Genomic DNA, 20,833 nt, shown 5'->3' on the forward strand with positions numbered 1-20,833 from the left:
GTACTTTGTGGATAGCCCTCGTATTATTGAGTGGGTTGGAACATCTGACAATGTTTGAAAATGACCAATGAAATTGCAGTCATAATAAATAATGTTTTAACAGCATAAAGTAGAATGACTTCATTTAAAAACTTTCAACTTTGGCATAGTCGTGGACATCATAGGGGTTGCTGCCAGCAGCCATACATAAGATGACGACAGTAGTGCAGTATCTCCACCAGAGGAAGGCCACGGATGCCAGTGTCTGCTCACAGATGCGAGTCGTGGTAATTGACAACTGCTGCACCTACCGAGTACAGTGACAGTGTGACAATGCATTGAGCACCACAAGTTTTGTGCTCAGTGAGTCAGTGGTAAAAGACAAGACACTGGTGGACAAGAGGCCGGCATCTCACAATGGCTAAGTCCAGCAGACGAGGGTTGTTGCTGTCTCGAAGGTAGCAGTGATCTAGCGAACAGAAGTCAGTGCATCACAGGTCCTGCCTCAATGCTGGATCCCTGCAGGCTTGGGAATTCTAGTATTAATACTTGTCTGCTGGAGGCAGTGACATTATGTCTCAGAGAGGGTGAGTGCACGTGGCCGGGATTTTTAGGTTTGTCAACTGTCTTCGCTGCACTTCGGTGTCCCAACTGAAGCTTTCAGATCTTCAGCCTGCCACTTTTCTGTAATATCAGTGGGCTGAAAGACATTTGTGCATAAGATTTACATGTTTCTACAGCAGCTACTATCCGCTGTCAGAGGGACATTACGTTCCTTCCACTGTGAGGTCATCTTGCCTAATTAGCGATTCAGATATCTCACTGGGCATTATGTGACAATGGACTGTGTTGTGTGCCACAATATTGCAGTATCAGGTCTTCTGTCTATTTGACATTCTGGTTACAACATAGTGCTCGAGTCTGCCTCAGCACTAGCTGGGGAAAACTTTAAAAATTTTTACGTTTGCTCAGTACACCTTTCTGTGACTCAACATGGCGTATCAAAAATAACTCTCTCACTGTTATGACTCAATGAAAAATTTTAAATGTAAGAATGGTTTAAAAAACTCATACTCCTCAGACATTTCTGAACAATGTGTTTGGGGTGAAACATAAAGTTTGTGACATAATTATAAAATCAGAGAAACAGAAATGTGTTGCAAAATGGCTAAGTAGGCCCTGAATTACCAGGAGGAACATGCAGGAAGAACCCTTTGTTGCTGCTCAGAATTGCAATAAAATTTTAAATAGATACTATCATTATTCTTAGTAAGCAATAATGTGACCACCACCTATGTTTCACATCAGTGTGCAGTAACCACGTACAGGCACCAGGTGGTAGCACTAACAGCAGAGGGTTTTAAGCATGTTGTGGGGGAGGGGGGGGGGCATAAAACAGTGCACTCATTGTTGTAATGCAGAAGTGAAGCATTTTATCTGGAGTTCAAAAAAGCACTATCATCGGTTTTCGAGGAAAGAGTGGAAGTGTTTACTAAGTTTGTAAACTGTTCAAGTGGTTAAAGTATATCATGCATTGAATGGGACTATCCAAAAATGGTGCCAAGAGAATGGTGATGCACCACAGACCACAGATGAAAGGGATGAACAATGGTTGCAGAGATGAGTACAAACAAACAGACAGGCAACTGTCGAGCAACTGACTGCACAGATGAATTGAGGGGCTACCAACAATGTCTTCTGATTGAACACTGCTGGGTGTGGGACCCTGCATCAGGTGCCTGGTTCATTCTGACTGCTCTTCATTGACCCCGAAGGCTGTAATTTGCATGCCAGGACCACAGCTGAATATCCATTGTGTGACAACATTTTATGCTCCATAGGATGGATGCTCATGGGCATGTACTGTATGAAATGTCTGAAAGGAAACACCCAGTCACAAAAAGGAAAAAAAAACTATCAGTTCTTTATGTCAACAGTGCAACAAGCGAGTAATGAAAGGTATCTTATGCATAAAGTGCAATTTCTGGCTGCACGAAAAGTGCACAAAAGTAAGTCTAAAACTCATAAACGACGATTCTCCATGGAGGTGCCCCGTATGTTTACAAAGTGAAACAACCCACCTAGAATATATGATCAAATCAAGGGACGAAATAATCAGACTGCTGCAAAGTGCTATTAAATGGCTTAGAAGTGAAATTGTCTCTTAAGGAAGCAAATGCAAAGTTACAAAGTGATTTGTTACCCTGTATTTGTGGGAATCCAGTACCAAACACGGAAAAAAACTGCGAAAATTCTAGTGTGCAATCTACGTATCTTGTGCTTAGTGTGGAAAGGAACAGTGAAAATTATCATGGGAAAAAGACAATTGAAAAAGATGCAGGGTTTTTAAACTGTGGAAAATCTGTAAGTAAATACAGCTGGAAAACAGTGACATATAATAAAAGGGTGAAACGTGAAATTGCTTCACAAAAGCAGAGTAACAAAAATGAATTATTTGTTATACTATACTATACAAAAAATGTAGTTTCACCAAACTGTGAAATCGATGTTCGCTCTGGTATCTGACCTCATCAGCTCAACAAACATTTTTAAAAATCTCTTAAGTGAAAAACAGTCTACAACTAAAAATGGAAACAATCCAAAGACCAATTACAATGGTGTTTTTATTCATTCTGGGACGAATTCAATACGAAGCAGCAGTCAGGAAGAAATTGTAAGTGACACAAGAAACATCATTCTTTCAGCCAAATCATTGTACACAAACTCAAGACTGGTTATAAGTGGAATTCTGCACAGAAGGTCAGTAAGCAACATAAACAGTTCTATCAGGGAACAGTGCAATGAACTCACACAATATTCGTTGACCCCAACAAATTTTTAAGTGACAAATACTTGGGAAAGGATGGCGTGCATTTAAACAGACTAGGCTCAATGAGTTCCAGTAAAATGGTTACAGACATCTGTAAAATCATTGAGAACAAGGGAAACTGATACTGTGTGGAGGGGGTGAAAATTCAGAAGTGAAAATTGAAAATGAAAAATATCTTCCAGGCAGAAATTCCAATATAAATATAAGTACTAAGGATAGTAAGTTTCAGAACTCGTGTTTAACTTCAAACCTGACGGTATTTCATCAAAATGTACAATCACTATCCAACAAAGTAAACAAATTTCAAATTTTGTTAGAAAATGACATGAGAAACACCTCTGTATTATGTTTTACTGAACATTGACTTGACAAAGAGAAACTTCCAAATTTTATATTGAGTAGTTATTTTTGTCGGAAGTTGTGTTAACAAGGTGGTAGTTGCATGTATGTTAAAAATAGCACAAATTTTAAATGTATGCCGTATGTAGAAAAATTATCCATAGAGAAAGATATTGAGGTAAATGAAATTGAAATCATGGACGAAAAAATTGCTATAATTTGTCTATACGGGCCGCCAACTGGCAATATTAACATCATGTTAAAGAACCTTGAAAAATATCTTACACAAGACTACACAAAAAAAAATAGAAAACTAATTATATGTGGGGATTTCAACATTGACTTTGCAAGTGAGTCCAATCAAAAAACTGCTTTACTGAACCTCTTAGCAACTTTTAATTTAAAGGTTGCTGCAGAAACGCCAACACACATCACAAAAACCTCAGCCACAATCCTTGATCAAATATTTACAAATGTGCACTTGAAACATACAACACAAACGCACAATACAGGCTTTGGGGACCACACAGCCTAAGAAATTAGTATAAGATTAGGAAAACACCCAACTGAATGTCGTAACTACTACATCTAGGAAGTATAATGACCAGAATATACAACATTTCCTTAACTATCTGTGTAAAGAAACTTGGGAATACATCTATGAATGTAAAAGTACAAATGCTAAGTTCAACAACTTCCTAAATAGTTATAGCTATTATTTTGAACTTTGCTTTCCACTCCATGAAAGACAGTCACAAAAAAGGATCTGAAAATAACATGGGTCACAACAGGGATACAAATATCTGTGAAGAAAAAGAGATTGCTTCATGAAATATCTAGACAGCACAACACATCTCCAGAATTTGATTCCTATTTTAAGAATTACAAAAAGATTTTAACAAAAGTCATAAAAGAAGCAAAAAGAATGGCAAATAGTTCCTTCATAGCAAATGCACAAAATAAAATGAAAGCCATATGGAACATTGTAAGGCATGAAACGGAGTAAAATGGAGAGTGTACTAAAATATCAAACTGAACGAAAACACTTCCGTAATATCTGATCCCCACCAGATAGCAAATAATTTGAACTCATATTTCTCTGAGACAGCTGAGACTCTGGTGAAGCAAAACTTTCAATATGCTGTTACTGCAAATCAGATTAAAACTATCCCTAATAACAAGTCTCTCTTCCTATACCCAACAGATGAACAGGAAATGCTAAAATCAGAATTTTCCTCTGGTACTGACAACATACCAGACAATATCATTAAAAAATGTGCACCCTTAGCAGTTAAGCCCATGGTAGACATAAGCAATAGTTCACTTTCTCAGGGAATCTTCCCAGAAAGGTTAAAAATAGCTAAAGTGAAGCCATTGTACAAAAAGGGCGAAAAAACACATATAACAAATTATAGACCAGTCTCTCTACTATCTGTTCTTTTCTAAAATGATTGAAAAAAACTTTTTATAAAAGACTCGTAGATTTCATTGAAAAAAATAAACTTTTCTCAGCTACACAGCATGGTTTCCAAAAATGTAAATCCACTGAGACAGCTATTACTGATTTCTAAAATCAAGCTTTAAATGCATTAGATAAAAAAGCGCACAAAGCAGCAATATTTATAGATCTTTCAAAAGCATTTGACGTCATTAACCATGGTCTATTGCTTAGAAAGCTAGAAAATGTTGGTGTCAGAGGCCCAGCCTATGAGTGGGTAAAGTCATATCTACAAAACAGACACCAAATAGTTGAAGTCTTGTACAAAGAAGGAAACATTTAACTTACTATCAATCAGAAAAACAGTGTGTTAAATACGGTGTGCCGCAGGGTTCCGTACTGGGACCAATTTTGTTCTTGCTGTTTGTAAATGACCTGGAACCATCCAGCCCTAACTATAAGTACATTAAATATGCCAATGATACAAATATACTTATCAAAGGAAAGACCCCAGAAGAGCTCCAAAATGAAATAAAAAAGAGCACTTCACATGTATCAGAATGGTTCGCAATGAATAACTTAATAATAAACACACATAAAACAAACACTAGGCATCTACACACCGTGCAGATGCAACCATAGAACTGTTAGGAAAAAGACTTGAAATTGTAAATAGCACCAAATTTTTGGGAGTTTGGATCCAAGATGACCTAAGACGGCAGAAACACACACAACACCTATGTAGTAAATTAAATACCATTTGTTATATTATAAAAATTCTTACTGGATGCACATCAATGCAAGCCATAAAAAATGTGTACTATGCCCAAGCAGAATCACTACTAAGATATGGTTTAATTTGCTGCGGAAATTCACCACCCAGACAAAGCTGTTTTATTACACAAAAAAGAATTGTAAGAGCCATGGAAGGCTCTGCACCTCGATCTTCATGCAAACCATCATTTAAAAAGCTTCATATTCTTCCATTGCCATGCCTATATATCCTAGAAACAATAATGTTTATAAGGAAAATTGTAGATGAAAATAGCAAGATTGCTCTAAAAACAAAAATATCCATTCATACAAAACAAGGAATAATCAAGATTTACATATGCAGTTTTCACATACAACACTAAAGAAAAAAGGACCCTTGTAAGCAGGAAAAAAACTGTATAACAAAGTACCTAAAAAAATTAAGGCAATAACTGGCATGCATAAATTCAAAACTGCAGTGAGTGACTACTTGCTACAGAATTGCGACTATAGTGTTGATGAATTTTTATCTACGTATGTAAATATGTGAAAAATTTAAATAGTTCATACAATTAAGGTCAAAATAAGAAATATGTACATGTAGATTTATCTGTGTATTATATGTAGTCTATTACATATATGTGTGTGTGTCTGTATAATCAAGACCGAAAGTATGAAATGTGTGTGTGTAAAATTTATTTGTGTATTTGTGAAATGTTATTCCCATATGTTAGAGTTATATTGCTATATACTGAAAACCATACAACAATTTTTCTGTTAAACTTTATTGCAAATTATTTGACTTGTCCTATATCATTATGTACCCCTGTACAGCGTATGATTCACAGGACCAATAAATATACAATACAATAGAGATGGGTAGATCACATATCTAATGAGGAAGTATTGAATAGGATTGGGGAGAAGAGAAGTTTGTGGCACAACTTGACCAGAAGAAGGGATCGGTTGGTAGGACATGTTCTGAGGCATCAAGGGATCACCAATTTAGTATTGGAGGGCAGCGTGGAGGGTAAAAATCGTAGGGGGAGACCAAGAGATGAATACACTAAGCAGATTCAGAAGGATGTAGGTTGCAGTAGGTACCGGGAGATGAAGAAGCTTGCACAGGATAGAGTTGCATGGAGAGCTGCATCAAACCAGTCTCAGGACTGATGACCACAACAACAACACAATACAGCAATAATAGCCAGAAGGGTTCGGATCGTAGAAGGGAATGTTATTGTGCGGGAATTTTTTGTGGCATTCCGTGGGTGATCTCTTCATTCTGAAAGGCACAATGGATCGACACAAGTATGGATCTACCCTTGGGCACCTTGTAAACCCCTTTATCCCAACTGTTTTTCCTCAGCACAATGGCATCTACCATCAGGACAACACAATATGTCACACATCTCATAGTGTACATGTGTGGTTTGAAGAGCACTAGGATGAGTTTACCGTACTCCTGTGGCCACCAACTCCTCGGATTTAAACCCAGATGAGAATCTGTGGGCCACCTCAATTAGGCTGTAGGCGCCGCGTATCCTCAATCTGAGAAACATAGTGCAGCTAGCTGTGGCACTGGAGTCATCACGGCTCTGTATCCCTGTCCGTACTTTCCCGAACCTCACTGAGTCTATTCCTGCAAGTGTAACAGTGGCCCGCACTGCAAAAGGTGGTTATTCAGACTTTTAACAGGTGCTCCATTAATGTGACTTCACAGTGTAAAATTATATATAGCATTATCACTGAAGGTAAAACCATAACTAAATATGATGCATATTTGAGAATGTAAGATGAAAATTAAATGTTGCAGAATCTCAATGATAATTTTTATTTCATAAATTAAACATTTTGTGTGCTCTGAATATGGAAATAGTATTACTGGCATCTGTTGTGTTCGCAGAATGAAATAAATTCCCAAAATGGAGACAAATGTTGTTCTGTGATGTAAAAGGTTTCTTTTACATCACAGAATGACGTTTGTCTCCATTTTGCGAATTTATTTCATTCTGGGAACACACCAAAAAATCAAGCAAAACAAACACAATAATTCCATGATATTCACAACTAAATGGACAACCCCCCCCTCTCACCCCATCAGACAGAATGGGTTTTCACTGACTGTGTGTAGTGCTATTCATATGAAAGTGTGCAGAAGTTTTCTAAGTGTTTGCCAGTTGTGTAACTGAGATAGGACTTGGGTGCTAGCCCATTATTCAGATATTGGTATGTGTTGTTGTTGTGGTCTCCAGTCCTGAGACTGGTTTGATGCAGCACTCCATGCTACTCTATCCTGTGCAAGTTTCTTCATCTCCCAGTACCCACTGCAGCCTACATCCTTCTGAATCTGCTTAATGTATTCATCTCTTGGTCTCCCCCTACGATTTTTACCCTCCACGCTGCGCTCCAATACTAAACTGGTGATCCCTCGATGCCTCAGAACATGTCCTACCAACCGATCTCTTCTTCTAGTCAATCTGTGCCACAAGCTCCTCTTCTCCCCAATTCTATTCAATACCTCCTCATTAGTTATGTGTTCTATCCATCTAATCTTCTGTAGCACCACATTTTGAAAGCTTCTATTCTCTTCTTGTCTAAACTATTTATCGTCCATGTTTCACTTCCATACATGGCTACACTCCGTACAAATACTTTCAGAAACGACTTCCTGACATTTAAATCTATACTCGATGTTAACAAATTTTTCTTCATCAGAAACGCTTTCCTTAGCCATTGCCAGTCTACATGTTATATCCTCTCTACTTCGACCATCATCAGTTATTTTGCTCCCCAAATAGCAAAACTCCTTTACTACTTTAAGTGTCTCATTTCCTAATGTAATTCCCTCAGCATCACCCGACTTAATTCGACTACATTCCATTATCCTCATTTGCTTTTGTTGATGTTAATCTTGTACCCCCCCTTTCAAGACACTGTCCATTCTGTTCAGCTGCTAGTCCAAATCCTTTGCTGTCTCTGACAGAATTACGATGCCATCAACCTCAAAGTTTTTGTTTCTTCTCCATGGATTTTAATACCTACTCCGAAATTTTCTTTTGTTTCCTTTATTGCTTGGTCAATATACAGATTGAATAACATCGGGGATAGGCTACAACCCTGTCTCACTCCCTTCCCAACCACTGCATCCCTTTCATACCCCTCGACTCTTATAACTGCCATCTGCTTTCTGTACAAATTGTAAATAGCCTTTTGCTCCCTGTATTTTACCCCTGCCACCTTCAGAATTTGAAAGAGTGTATTCCAATCAACATTGTCAAAAGCTTTCTCTAAGTCTACAAATGCTAGAAATGTAGGTTTGCCTTTCCTTAATCTTTCTTCTAAGATAAGTCGTAGGGTCAGTATTGCCTCATGTGTTCCAACATTTCTACGGAATCCAAACTGATCTTCCCCGAGGTCGGCTTTCCTATCAGTTTTTCCATTCGTCTGTAAAGAATTCGCGTTAGTATTTTGCAGCTGTGACTTATTAAACTGATAGTTCGGTAATTTTCACATCTGTCAACACCTGCTTTCTTTGGTATTGGAATTATTATATTCTTCTTGAAGTCGAGGGTATTTTGCCTGTCTCAAACATCTTGCTCACCAGATGGTAGAGTTTTGTCAGGACTGGCTCTCCCAAGGCTGTCAGTAGTTCTAATGGAATGTTGTCTACTCCTGGGGCCTTGTTCCGACTAAGGTCTTTCAGTGCTCTGTCAAACTCTTTACACAGTATTGTATCTCCCATTTCATCTTCATCTACATCCTCTTCCATTTCCATAATATTGTCCTCAAGTACGTCGCCCTTGTATACACCTTCTATATACTCCTTCCACCTTTCTGCTTTCCCTTCTTTGCTTAGAACTGGGTTTCCATCAAAGCTCTTGATATTCATGCAAGTGGTTCTCCTTTGTCCAAAGGTCTCTTTAATTTTCCTGTAGGCAGTATCTATCTTACCCCTAGTGAGATAAGCCTGTACATCCTTACATTTGTCCTCTAGCCATCCCTGCTTAGCAGTTTTGCACTTCCTGTCGATCTCATTTTTGAGACGTTTGTATTCCTTTTTGCATGCTTCATTTACTGCATTTTTATATATTCTCCTTTCATCACTTAAATTCAATATTTCTTCTGTTATCCAAGGGTTTCTACTAGCTCTCGTCTTTTTACCTATTTGATCCTGTGCTGCCTTCACTATTTCATCTCTCAAAGCTACCCATTCTTCTTCTACTGTATTTCTTTCTCCCATTACTGTCAATTGTTCCCTTATGCTCTCCCTGAAACTCTGTACAACCTCTGGTTCTTTCAGTTTATCCAGGTCCCATCTCCTTAAAATCCCACCTTTGTGCAGTTTCTTCCGTTCATAACCAATAGATTGTGGTCAGAGTCCACATCTGCCCTTGGAAATGTCTTACAATTTAAAACCTGGTTCCTAAATCTCTTTCTTACCATTATGTAATCTATCTGATGCCTTTTAGTATCTCCAGGGTTCTTCCATGTATACAACCTTCTTTCACGATTCTTGAACCAAGTGTTCACTATGATTAATTTATGTTCTGCGCAAAATTCTATCAGGCGCCTTCCTCATTCTTTTCTTAGCCCAAATCCATATACACCTACTACGTTTCCTTGTCTCTCTTTTCCTACTGACGAATTCCAGTCACCCATGGCTATTAAATTTTCGTCTCCCTTCACTACCTGAATAATTTCTTTTATCTCATCATACATTTCATCAATTTCTTTGTCATTTGCAGAGCTAGTTGGCATATAAATTTGTACTACTGTAGTAGGTGTGGGCTTTGTATCTATCTTGGCCACAATAATGCGTTCACTATGCTGTTTGTAGTAGCTTACCCGTACTTCTATTTTTTATATTCATTATTAAACCTACACCTGCATTACCCTTATTTGATTTTGTATTTATAACCCTGTATTCATCTGACCAAAAATCTTGTTCCTCCTTCCACCGAACTTCACTAATTCCCAGTATATCTAACTTTAACCTATCCATTTCCCTTTTTAAATTTTCTAACCTACCTGCCCGATTAAGGGATCTGACATTCCACGCTCCGATCCGTAGAACGCCAGTTTTCTTTCTCCTGATAACGACATCCTCTTGAGTAGTCCCCGCCCGGAGATCCGAATGGGGGACTATTTTACCTCCAGAATATTTTACCCAAGAGGACACCATCATCATTTAATCATACAGTGAAGCTGCATGCCTTCGGGAAAAATTACGGGTGTAGTTTCCCCTTGCTTTCAGCTGTTTGCAGTACCAGAACAGGAAGGCCATTTTGGTTAGTGTTATAAGGCCAGATCATCAATCATCCAGACTGTTGCCCCTGCAACTACTCAAAAGGCTGCTGCCCCTCTTCAGGAACCACATGTTTGTCTGGCCTCCCAACAGATACCCCTCCGTTGTGGTTGCACCTACGGTACGGCTATCTGTATCGTTGAGGCACGCAAGCTTCCCCACCAATGGCAAGGTCCATGGTTCATGGGGGGTATGTGAGAAAACTAAAAACCACATCCAGGCTGGCCAGCTCACAACCCTCATCATTAATTTACCAGGCAGATTTGATCTAGGTCCAGTGCACTCCACCACCTCCCCCCCCCCCCCAACCCCCCCCCCCCCCCAACCCCATTGCCATCCCTGAAGCAGCACTTTACATACAGAGCTATCTGGGCAGGTGATGGCAAAACTTCATCACGCTTTGCGAATCTTTACATTGTGGCCTTGAAACTGTAAACAGATCTAAATTAAAAAATCGTATTTTTCAAGTTAGATCACAGTGAACGAAAGATAACGACAAGGCTATAGTGCACTTTATAAGAAAATATGGGCATTTTAAACAGCCCAGACAATAGTTGGATTCAGGTGATATTAACGTAAGAGGCTGCCTTTTGAAAGGGAATTTTGCAGTGTACTTTTGAGTTCAATAGCGTTTTTCAGTCAAGGCCATTTCTTTAGTAACACTGACTACAGTGAAAGATAATGGCTTACATCTGGATGCTTCAATTATTTCCTTTTAATCATCAGGTGTTCCCATCAGTGTCTTTGTATTCCATAATGCACCACCAATGGCCACACCCAGAAAATGTAATTTTGATCTTCTTCAGGCTATTAATTTAATTGAGAGGTACATCACGAATGAAGCAGAAGACGGCAAAGTTTTTATTTCGACCACCAGCGTGCATCAGTTCATTTTCACCCATTTTTATAGTGCATTCAGGATAACAAAGTAATAATTTGCCTATTGCAAGAACATTGATATTGAATGAATACATTGAAAGCTGTGCTTAAAGTTACTTTCTTGTTGTTTACCCCCACCTCCAATTTACTGGGGGGAATTACATTGAATTTTTGACTTACCTGTTTCTTGCCCCTTGCAGGAAAACTTTGAGAGTAAGTTTGTCTGGACACACTTGGTTTCTTTTCTGGTTTTAGTCTCTCAACACGTGCATCTGGTCAGTCTGAATTGACTTGTACCAGTAATGTAGTTTCAAAAAAAGTGACTTAACCTTGTTTTCTGTCCTGACCTTTACTGTGCAAGTGTGCTGCTACCACTACTACTACTGCTGCTGCTACCACCACCACCACCACCACTGCTACTAGTACTTCCATTTGTGTGTTCATCCGGCACATAGTTGCTATGCTGGGGTCATGTCTGCAAACTGTAGCTCAAGAAAAGATTTAGTTGAAAGTTAAAGAAGTTCTCACTCTATTTTTGTGTGTGACTGTTGACGTCTCGACACTTATACTATTTTGTGTGTTGTTTCCTTTACTCCTAAATTATTTGTATTCTTCCAGAACTTTCCATAGTATATTTAGAATTCACACCCACTTTTCTAAGGTTTGCAGTTTGACTGTAGTACCGACGTGGATACATGTAAAATAGCCTACTATGGTTATTTTCAATCAATTATGATACGGTATTGTTTACTTGGGGAACTCAAGTAACATATTACTTATACTGAAACTACAGAAAAAATATGGACATGTATGTTGCACATCCAAGGAAATCATGCTACTCATTATTTAAAAGCCTGCAACTGTTAACTATACACTTCCTGTTTGTCTGTGAAATTATCATCTTTCTACACGTCACAGTAACAGAACATTGATTACAAAATAAGGATCCTAAAGGGGATTTTCCATGTTAAATTCTATGACTATAAAAAAAAGGCACTTGGATGCACCGTATAAATTACTGAGAAAAGTACTATAGGAAAAGTTTATTATGAGAGCCTTTGGTTGAGTAATTAACTTTTTGCCCTCCTCCCAATGCAAAAAATTAATATAACCTAACAATTGGTTACTAAATGTTTCAGTATGTAGTGAAATAAATAAAATACAAAAAATAATTTTGTCTGTTTCAGTTGGGATCACTGCTTCCTATTACAACACAACCTCCCCCAACCACAACTGTGCAACCAGTGAAACCACCATTTGAATCATCAAACCTAATCAATACAAAACCTGTTGATGGGCCAAGTGTAAGTAAACTTAAGTTTGTTTGTAAGTGTTCGATATTTTGTTTCATATTTTAACTAATAACTAAACAAACCTTTTTTGTGTGCATGCAATACAGTGGTTTCCTCGTATGGTAAGTACTTTATTGCTAAAGTGCCGTTATGGTTCCACATTTTATCAGACACATACATGAGATCAGTTCACAGACTTGGCTAAATATAAGGGGTGATAAAAAGTTTCATTTGAGGGTGTTGCTGCAGTATGCATGCAATGTGGCATGACTGATGTGTGTATATAAGTACCGGTGTGCAGGCAAAGAATTACTGTAGCATTTGTGTCTTTTTGATGGGCATGCAGTAAATGCAGACACATCAGCTATGGTGATGTTATTACCAGATGCATCCAAACAGGATCAACATGCTGTTATTCTTTCCTTGGCTGCCAAAGGACAAACACTAGTAGCCAATCATTGAAGAATGAGGAACATGTATGGAGTAGTGATATCTTCCATCATCCCCTCATCCTATCTACTGGAAAGGTGATGATCACCTGTTCTTTGATTACTGGGACTCATTGCTTATTGATTTCAAGGAACCTGGTGTCTCCATCACTGGGGAACAGTACCCATTGATTCACATACCTTTGCTCCTATAGAAAAGGTCTTGAAGGGTGAATGATTCCAAAGGTGTGCAGCAACAGACTTTTTCACACAGCAGGACTAGTTTTTTTTTACCAAACCTGCTGCATTGTTGGAATGATTACCTCAATGCACACAGTAGTTTTGCCGGATTGGCATATTCTGGACTGTATGGACCTTGAACATAAACTTTTTGATCACCCCTTATATAAGTAAATTTTTCTGACAGAGTTATTGGCCAGTACTCAACTTCAAGGTGTGAAATAGATAGTACAGCTGAGAGACACACATAAGTGACACACTGTCCTATCCTTCAGAACTAATAGTTCCTTTCTTGGGGAGAAGAGAGGGATGTGGGGAATGGCAAGGGGGGGGGGAGGGGGTAAAAACTAAGAAAAGCCCACTCAGATGCCAGGAGAATGGGGGCCCACTAGTAGTGAGGACTAGGATAGACAAAGGTGAAGGAGGTGCTAAAAGAGGGAGTAGTTAACAGTTGCCACATTAGCAAGCATTGTACCAGCTTCCATACAGAGGTGTCAAACATAAAGAGAAGAAAAGCTGCAGTGTGGGAAAGAGAAATGAACATTATTCAGATGTGAAAGATAAACCCCCAAGCTCTCTCTCTCTCTCACGCGCGCGCGCACACACACACACACACACACACACACACACAGTATGTCTGCAGGCATGTCACATGGGCCTCCCACTGACGCACCAGTTTCCACAAATAAATTGCCTCTGGATTTGTCTGGCGGTTCTCGCTATTCCACGTGGGAAAAATATATTCAAAAACAAAGATGATGTAACTTACCAAACGAAAGCGTTGGTATGTTGATAGACACACAAACACAAACACACACACAAAATTCAAGCTTTCGCAACCCATGGTTGCTTCGTCAGGAAATAGGAAAGGAGAGGGAAAGACAAAAGGATATGGGTTTTAAGGGAGAGGGTAAGGAGTCATTCCAATCCCGGGAGCGGAAAGACTTACCTTATGGGGAAAAAAGGACAGGTATACACTCGCGCGCACGCACACACACACATACACATATCCATCCGCACATATACAGACACAAGCAGACATATGTAAAGACCTCTACATATGTCTGCTTGTGTCTGTATATGTGCGGATGGATATGTGTGTGTGTGCGCGCGCGAGTTTACACCTGTCCTTTTTTCCCTCTAAGGTAAGTCTTTCCGCTCCCGGGATTGGAATGACTCCTCACCCTCTCCCTTAAAACCCACATCCTTTCGTCTTTCCCTCTCCTTCCCTCTTTCCTGATGAAGCAACCGTTGGTTGCGAAAGCTTGAAGTTTGTGTGTATGTTTGTGTTTGTTTCTGTGTCTATCAACCTGCCAGTGCTTTCGTTTGGTAGAGGGAAACATTCCACGTGGGAAAAATATACCTAAAAACAAAGATGATGTGACTTACCAAACGAAAGTGCTGGCAGGTCGATAGACACACAAACAAACACAGACATACACACAAAATTCAAGCTGTCGCAACCCACGGTTGCTTCGTCAGGAAAGAGGGAAGGAGAGGGATAGATGAAAGGATGTGGGTTTTAAGGGAGAGGGTAAGGTGTCATTTCAATCCCGAAAAACCACATCCTTTCATCTTTCCCTCTCCTTCCCTCTTTCCTGACGAAGCAACCGTGGGTTGCGACAGCTTGAATTTTGTGTGTATGTCTGTGTTTGTTTGTGTCTATCGACCTGCCAGCGCTTTCGTTTGGTAAGTCACATCATGATGATGTGACTTACCAAACGAAAGCGCTGGCAGGTCGATACACACACAAACATACACACAAAATTCAAGCTTTCGCAACCAACAGTTGCTTCACCAGTAAAGAGGGAAGGAGAGGGAAAGACGAAAGGATGTGGGTTTTAAGGGAGAGGGTAAGGAGTCATTCCAATCCCGGGAGCGGAAAGACTTACCTTAGGGGGAAAAAAAGGACAGGTATACACTCGCGCACACACACCCATAGCCAACCGCACATACACAGACACAAGCAGACAAAGAGTTTCGGCAGAGACGTCAGTCAAGGCAGAAGTACAGAGGCAAAGATGTTGTTGAAAGACAAGTGAGGTATGAGGGCGGCAACTTGAAATTAGCGGAGGTTGAGGCCTGGTGGATAACGCGAAGAGAGGATATACTGAAGGGCAAGTTCCCATCTTCCGGAGTTCTGACAGGTTGGTGTTAGTGGGAAGTATCCAGATAACCTGGACGGTGTAACACTGTGCCAAGATGTGCTGGCCGTGCACCAAGGCATGTTTAGCCACAGGATGATCCTCATTACCAACAAACACTGTCTGCTTGTGTCCATTCATGCAAATGGACAGTTTGTTGCTGGTCATAGAAAGCTTCACAGTGTAGGCAGGTCAGTTGGTAAATCACGTGGGTGCTTTCACACGTGGCTCTGCCTTTGATTTTGTACACCTTCCGGGTTACAGGACTGGAGTAAGTGGTGGTGAGAGGGTGCATGGGACAGATTTTAAACCGGGGGCAGTTACAAGGGTAGGAGCCAGAGGGTAGGGAAGGTGGTTTGGGGATTTCATAGGGATGAACTAAGAGGTTACGAAGGTTAGGTGGACAGCGGAAAGACACTCTTGGTGGAGTGGGGAGGATTTCATGAAGGATGGATCTCATTTCAGGGCAGGGTTTGAGGAAGTCGTATCCCTGCTGGAGAGCCACATTCAGAGTCTGATCCAGTCCCGGAAAGTATCCTGTCACAAGTGGGGCACCTTTGTGGTTCTTCTGTGGGAGGTTCTGGGCTTGAGGGGATGAGGAAGTGGCTCTGGTTATTTGCTTCTGTACCAGGTCGGGAGGGTAGTTGCGGGATGCGAAAGCTGTTTTCAGATTGTTGGTGTAATGGTTCAGGGATTACAGACTGGAGCAGATTCATTTGCCACGAAGACCTAGACTGTAGGGAAGGGACCGTTTGATGTGGAATGGGTGGCAGCTGTCATAATGGAGGTACTGTTGCTTGTTGGTGTGTTTGATGTGGACGGACGTGTGAAGGTGGCCATTGGACAGATGGAGGTCAACGTCAAGGAAAGTGGCATGGGATTTGGAGTAGGACAAGGTGAATCTGATGGAACCAAAGGAGTTGAGGTTGGAGAGGAAATTCTGGAGTTCTTCTTCAATGTGAGTCCAGATCATGAAGATGTCATCAATAAATCTGTACCAAACTTTGGGTTGGCAGGCTTGGGTAACCAAGGCGGCTTCCTCTAAGTGACCCATGAATAGGTTGGCGTACGAGGGGGCCATCCTGGTACCCATGGCTGTTCCCTTTAATTGTTGGTATGTCTGGCCTTCAAAAGTGAATTAGTTGTGGGTCAGGATGAAGCTGGCTAAAGTAATGAGGAAAGAGGTTTTAGGTAGGGTGGCAGGTGATCGGCATGAAAGGAAGTGCTCCATCGCAGCGAGGCCCTGGACGTGCGGAATATTTGTGTATAGGGAAGTGGCATCAATGGTTACAAGGATGGTTTCCGGGGGTAACAGATTGGTTAAGGATTCCAGGCGTTCAAGAAAGTGGTTGGTGTCTTTGATGAAGGATGAGAGATTGCATGTAATGGGTTGAAGGTGTTGATCTACGTAGGCAGAGGTACGTTCTGTGGGGGCTTGGTAACCAGCTACAATTGGGCGGGCGGGATGATTGGGTTTGTGAATTTTAGGAAGAAGGTAGAAGGTAGGGCTGCGGGGTGTCGGTGGGGTCAGGAGGTTGATGGAGTCAGGTGAAAGGTTTTGTAGGGGGCCTAAGGTTCTGAGGATTCCTTGAAACTCCACCTGGACATCAGGAATGGGATTACCTTGGCAAACTTTGTATGTGGTGTTGTCTGAAAGCTGACACAGTCCCTCAGCCACATACTCCTGACGATCAAGTACCACGGTCGTGGAACCCTTGTCCGCCGGAAGAATGACGATGGATCGGTCAGCCTTCAGATCACGGATAGCCTGGGCTTCAGCAGTGGTGATGTTGGGAGTAGGATTAAGGATTTTTAAGAAGGATTGAGAGGCAAGGCTGGAAGTCAGAAATTCCTGGAAGGTTTGGAGAGGGTGATTTTGAGGAAAATGAAGTGGGTCCCGCTGTGATGGAGGACGGAACTGTTCCAGGCAGGGTTCAATTTGGATAGTGTCTTGGGGATTTGGATCATTAGGAGTGGGATTAGGATCATTTTTCTTCGTGGCAAAGTGATATTTTCAGCAGGGAGTACGGGTGTAGGACAGTAAATCTTTGGCAAGGGCTGTTTTGGTTGAATCTGGGAGTGGGGCTGAAGGTGAGGCCTTTGGATAGGACAGAAGTTTCGGATTGGGACAGAGGTTTGGAGGAAAGGTTAACTACTGAATTAGGGTGTTGTGGTTCCAGATTGTGTTGATTGGAATTTTGAGGTTTTGGAGGGAGTGGAGCTGGAAGTGGGAGATTTAGTAGATGGGAGAGACTGGGTTTGTGTGCAATGAGAGGAGGTTGAGGTTTGTTGGAAAGGTTGGTGAAGGTTGAGCGAGTTGCCTTTCCGGAGGTGGGAAACCAGGAGATTGGATAGTTTTTTGAGGTGGAGGGTGTCATGCTGTTGTAATTTGTGGTTGGCCTGTAGGAGGATGCTCTGAACTGCCGGTGTGGATGTGGGAGAGGAAAGACTGAGGACTTTTTTTAAGGATAGGAGTTGGCGGGTGTGTTCATTGGCTGAGTTGATGTGTAGGTGAAGGATTAGGTGGGTGAAGGCAATGGATTGTTCAGTTTGGAATTGGTATAGGGACTGATGGAAATTGCCCTCACCCACCTAATCCTTCAAGCTTTTGCAACCCCTGGTTGCTTCATCAGGAAAGAGGGATGGAGAGGGTGAGACAAAAGGATGTGGGTTTTAAGGGAGAGGGTAAGGAGTCATTCCAATCCCGGGAGCAGAAAGACTTACCCAAGGGGGAAAAAAGGACAGGTATACATTCGCGCGCACACACACACACACACACACACACACATCCATCCGCACATATACGGGCACAGGTAGACATATGTAAATGCAAAGAGGTTGGGCAGAGATGTCAGTCGAGGTGGAATACAGAGGCAAAGATGCTGTTGAATGACAGGCGAGGTACGGGCAGTGGCAACTTGAAATTAGCGGAGGTTGAGGCCTGGTGGGTAATGGGAAGAGAGAATATATTGAAGGGCAAGTTCCCATCTCCTATCAGAACTCCAGCCATTGCAAAAGGGGTAGCCCCAGCTCGTGGTCCATCGGCCGTATAGCTGGGAATTCTGCTGTGACGAGGACTGTGCTTTGTGTCGATGAAGGAGTGCCAAAGATGGCGGACTTTGTGAAACCTTAATGGCGGACATTTCACAGTTCATATAGAAATTAACAGTAGCCATATGTATCATAATACCTCAAAAAGAGACATGTACATTACTATACTGATGGTGTAATCAGATTTTCGATATATTTATTAGTTTAAAGTTTAGTATCTGATGGTAAATTATACAAGGAACACCCAACAACGAATTTCCAAAATTTAAACACTTCATCCGATTTCATCGATCGACGTGTCTTTAGAAATCTATTAGTGCATACCTAAATTGATATAAATTACAGGCATGTAACTTGAATAATACTTGAGTTATTGGAGATCAAAGTGGCCAATTACTATCGAATGCGTCAGGCCATAAGTGCTCCACAGTTTCATGAAAAAAAACGGTAGCAGCATGCTTATAAATATATTTATTCATCTATGTCTTTGTTTATATCCGATATATGGTATACTGTTTATGAAGAAATTGGTTAAATATTTACTGTGTTTTAGAAAGCACAGAGACATTAGGCTCCTGGCCTACCTTTTGCTTCTATTCTTTTGATATATGTTGTTTAATTGTTTACGTATTTAATAATGTGTGTTAGAGCGTGTTTATGGTCCAGCCATAGGAATATTTATTTAATTTCAAGTTATTTAAATGTAAATACAGTATTTTGTATATGTTTCATTATGTTTTTGAGTGTACATTGGCATGCAGACATGGAGGGGAGTACTCTAGCCAATCACAGCACTCATTACTAAGAGAGACTGAATGGAAGTGAGTTTCCGGAGAGGACACAGGGGTAGTCCGGGGGGGGGGGGGGGGGGGGGGGGGTACGGCGCTGGACATGGGGAGTGCTGGACAGGACGGGACAGGACACAGAAAGTGCTGGACGGCGCGGCGGATGCACAGTAGTGGGAAAGACTTGGAGTGGAGCAGTTTGCACGTGATCGCGAGAGTTTGAAATACTTCGGAGTGCCAACTTGTGCTCTTGTGTGATTACAGTGGCTTCTACAGTGAAGATGTAGTGTGCGTTTAGAAGTGCATGTCTCATGAGCTATGCGGTTGTTCACTACTAATTATGTGCTGTAGGAATCTATTGTTTCCCTGTTATTTTATTTAATTGCTGGATCATCGACACCAATAAGTGTTTTGCAGAAATATACCACATTCTCAAAAGTACCGGCAGATTTTATTTAATTGCAATCTTTTATTTATAAATTTATATGTTGCATCCGTAATTCGTAATTGCTGAGTGATAGAAAGCCTTCGGCCATTCGATTCATGTGAGTACTCTTATCGTAGAATGTAGACTCAGCAGTATTTGGTCTGTAATGTGGCAGCTACGTATCCCAGCCCCTAGACAACAAAACCAGCCAAAACTTTTAATATTTGCAACTCTGAGTTGGAGAGTGCGTAGTTATTTTTGAAAGCCCGGAAGAAGCACCACAGGATATTTTAATTTATACTGTCCTGAATATAGTTTGATGGCATCCACTACAAAATATATACATTTGAATTCAACAGAGTGAAATACAGTGATGTGCGATAGATGAATCCTGTGTGAAAATGTGTTGCGCTGCACTTTGGCTCGCTTAAGACCAAGTAACATGTCTTACATTTCCTCGAAGACAATAATTCGCCCCCCCCCCTCCCCCCCCTTCTCCCGTTGTACCACAAACACCGGAGGGGGAGCCACTATCTAGTATTGCCGCAGTTCGGAAATATCGTAGATCCGAGACTGATACACAGAGCAGTCTACGTTGTAGTGGGGAAGTGGGTAGTCTCCACTTGACCTGTACTTATGTTTAGTGATTTTGCTGTTCCCTCTTCGTATATTGCTCTCGCATCAAATGAAAAGAAAACAGATTTCTGTGGCTGGGAGCTATCAAGTGAATTAAAATACATTCACATTAACTACAGAAGGCTAAAGTAAGTTATTAGTTTCAGTTTTTATTTTATTTCCACCTTTCTGACAGTCAAGCATTAATCACCTTGCAGAACAATGAAGTTTATTTTTGGTCGGCTTGTAAAGGAATTTGGTTTTTATTAATCTTTTCCACTGAGGCGGTCCATTTATTTTAAACAAAGTGTTTAATTCCACACCA

General features: G+C 40.8%; 1 protein-coding gene across 1 annotated transcript in view; it reads left to right on the forward strand.

Annotated features, from left to right (window-relative positions):
• Positions 1-20,833, forward strand: part of LOC126176012 (collagen alpha-1(I) chain-like) — a 1,061,651-nt gene that overhangs the window by 1,013,083 nt on the left and 27,735 nt on the right. Inside the window, exon 23 of the mRNA XM_049923130.1 lies at positions 12,714-12,830. Within this exon, the coding sequence (XP_049779087.1) occupies positions 12,714-12,830 (117 nt within the window). The remainder of the gene's footprint in view (positions 1-12,713; positions 12,831-20,833) is intronic.

The sequence above is a fragment of the Schistocerca cancellata genome, chromosome 3 (genome assembly GCF_023864275.1).
Source record: "Schistocerca cancellata isolate TAMUIC-IGC-003103 chromosome 3, iqSchCanc2.1, whole genome shotgun sequence".
Lineage (NCBI taxonomy): Eukaryota > Metazoa > Arthropoda > Insecta > Orthoptera > Acrididae > Schistocerca > Schistocerca cancellata.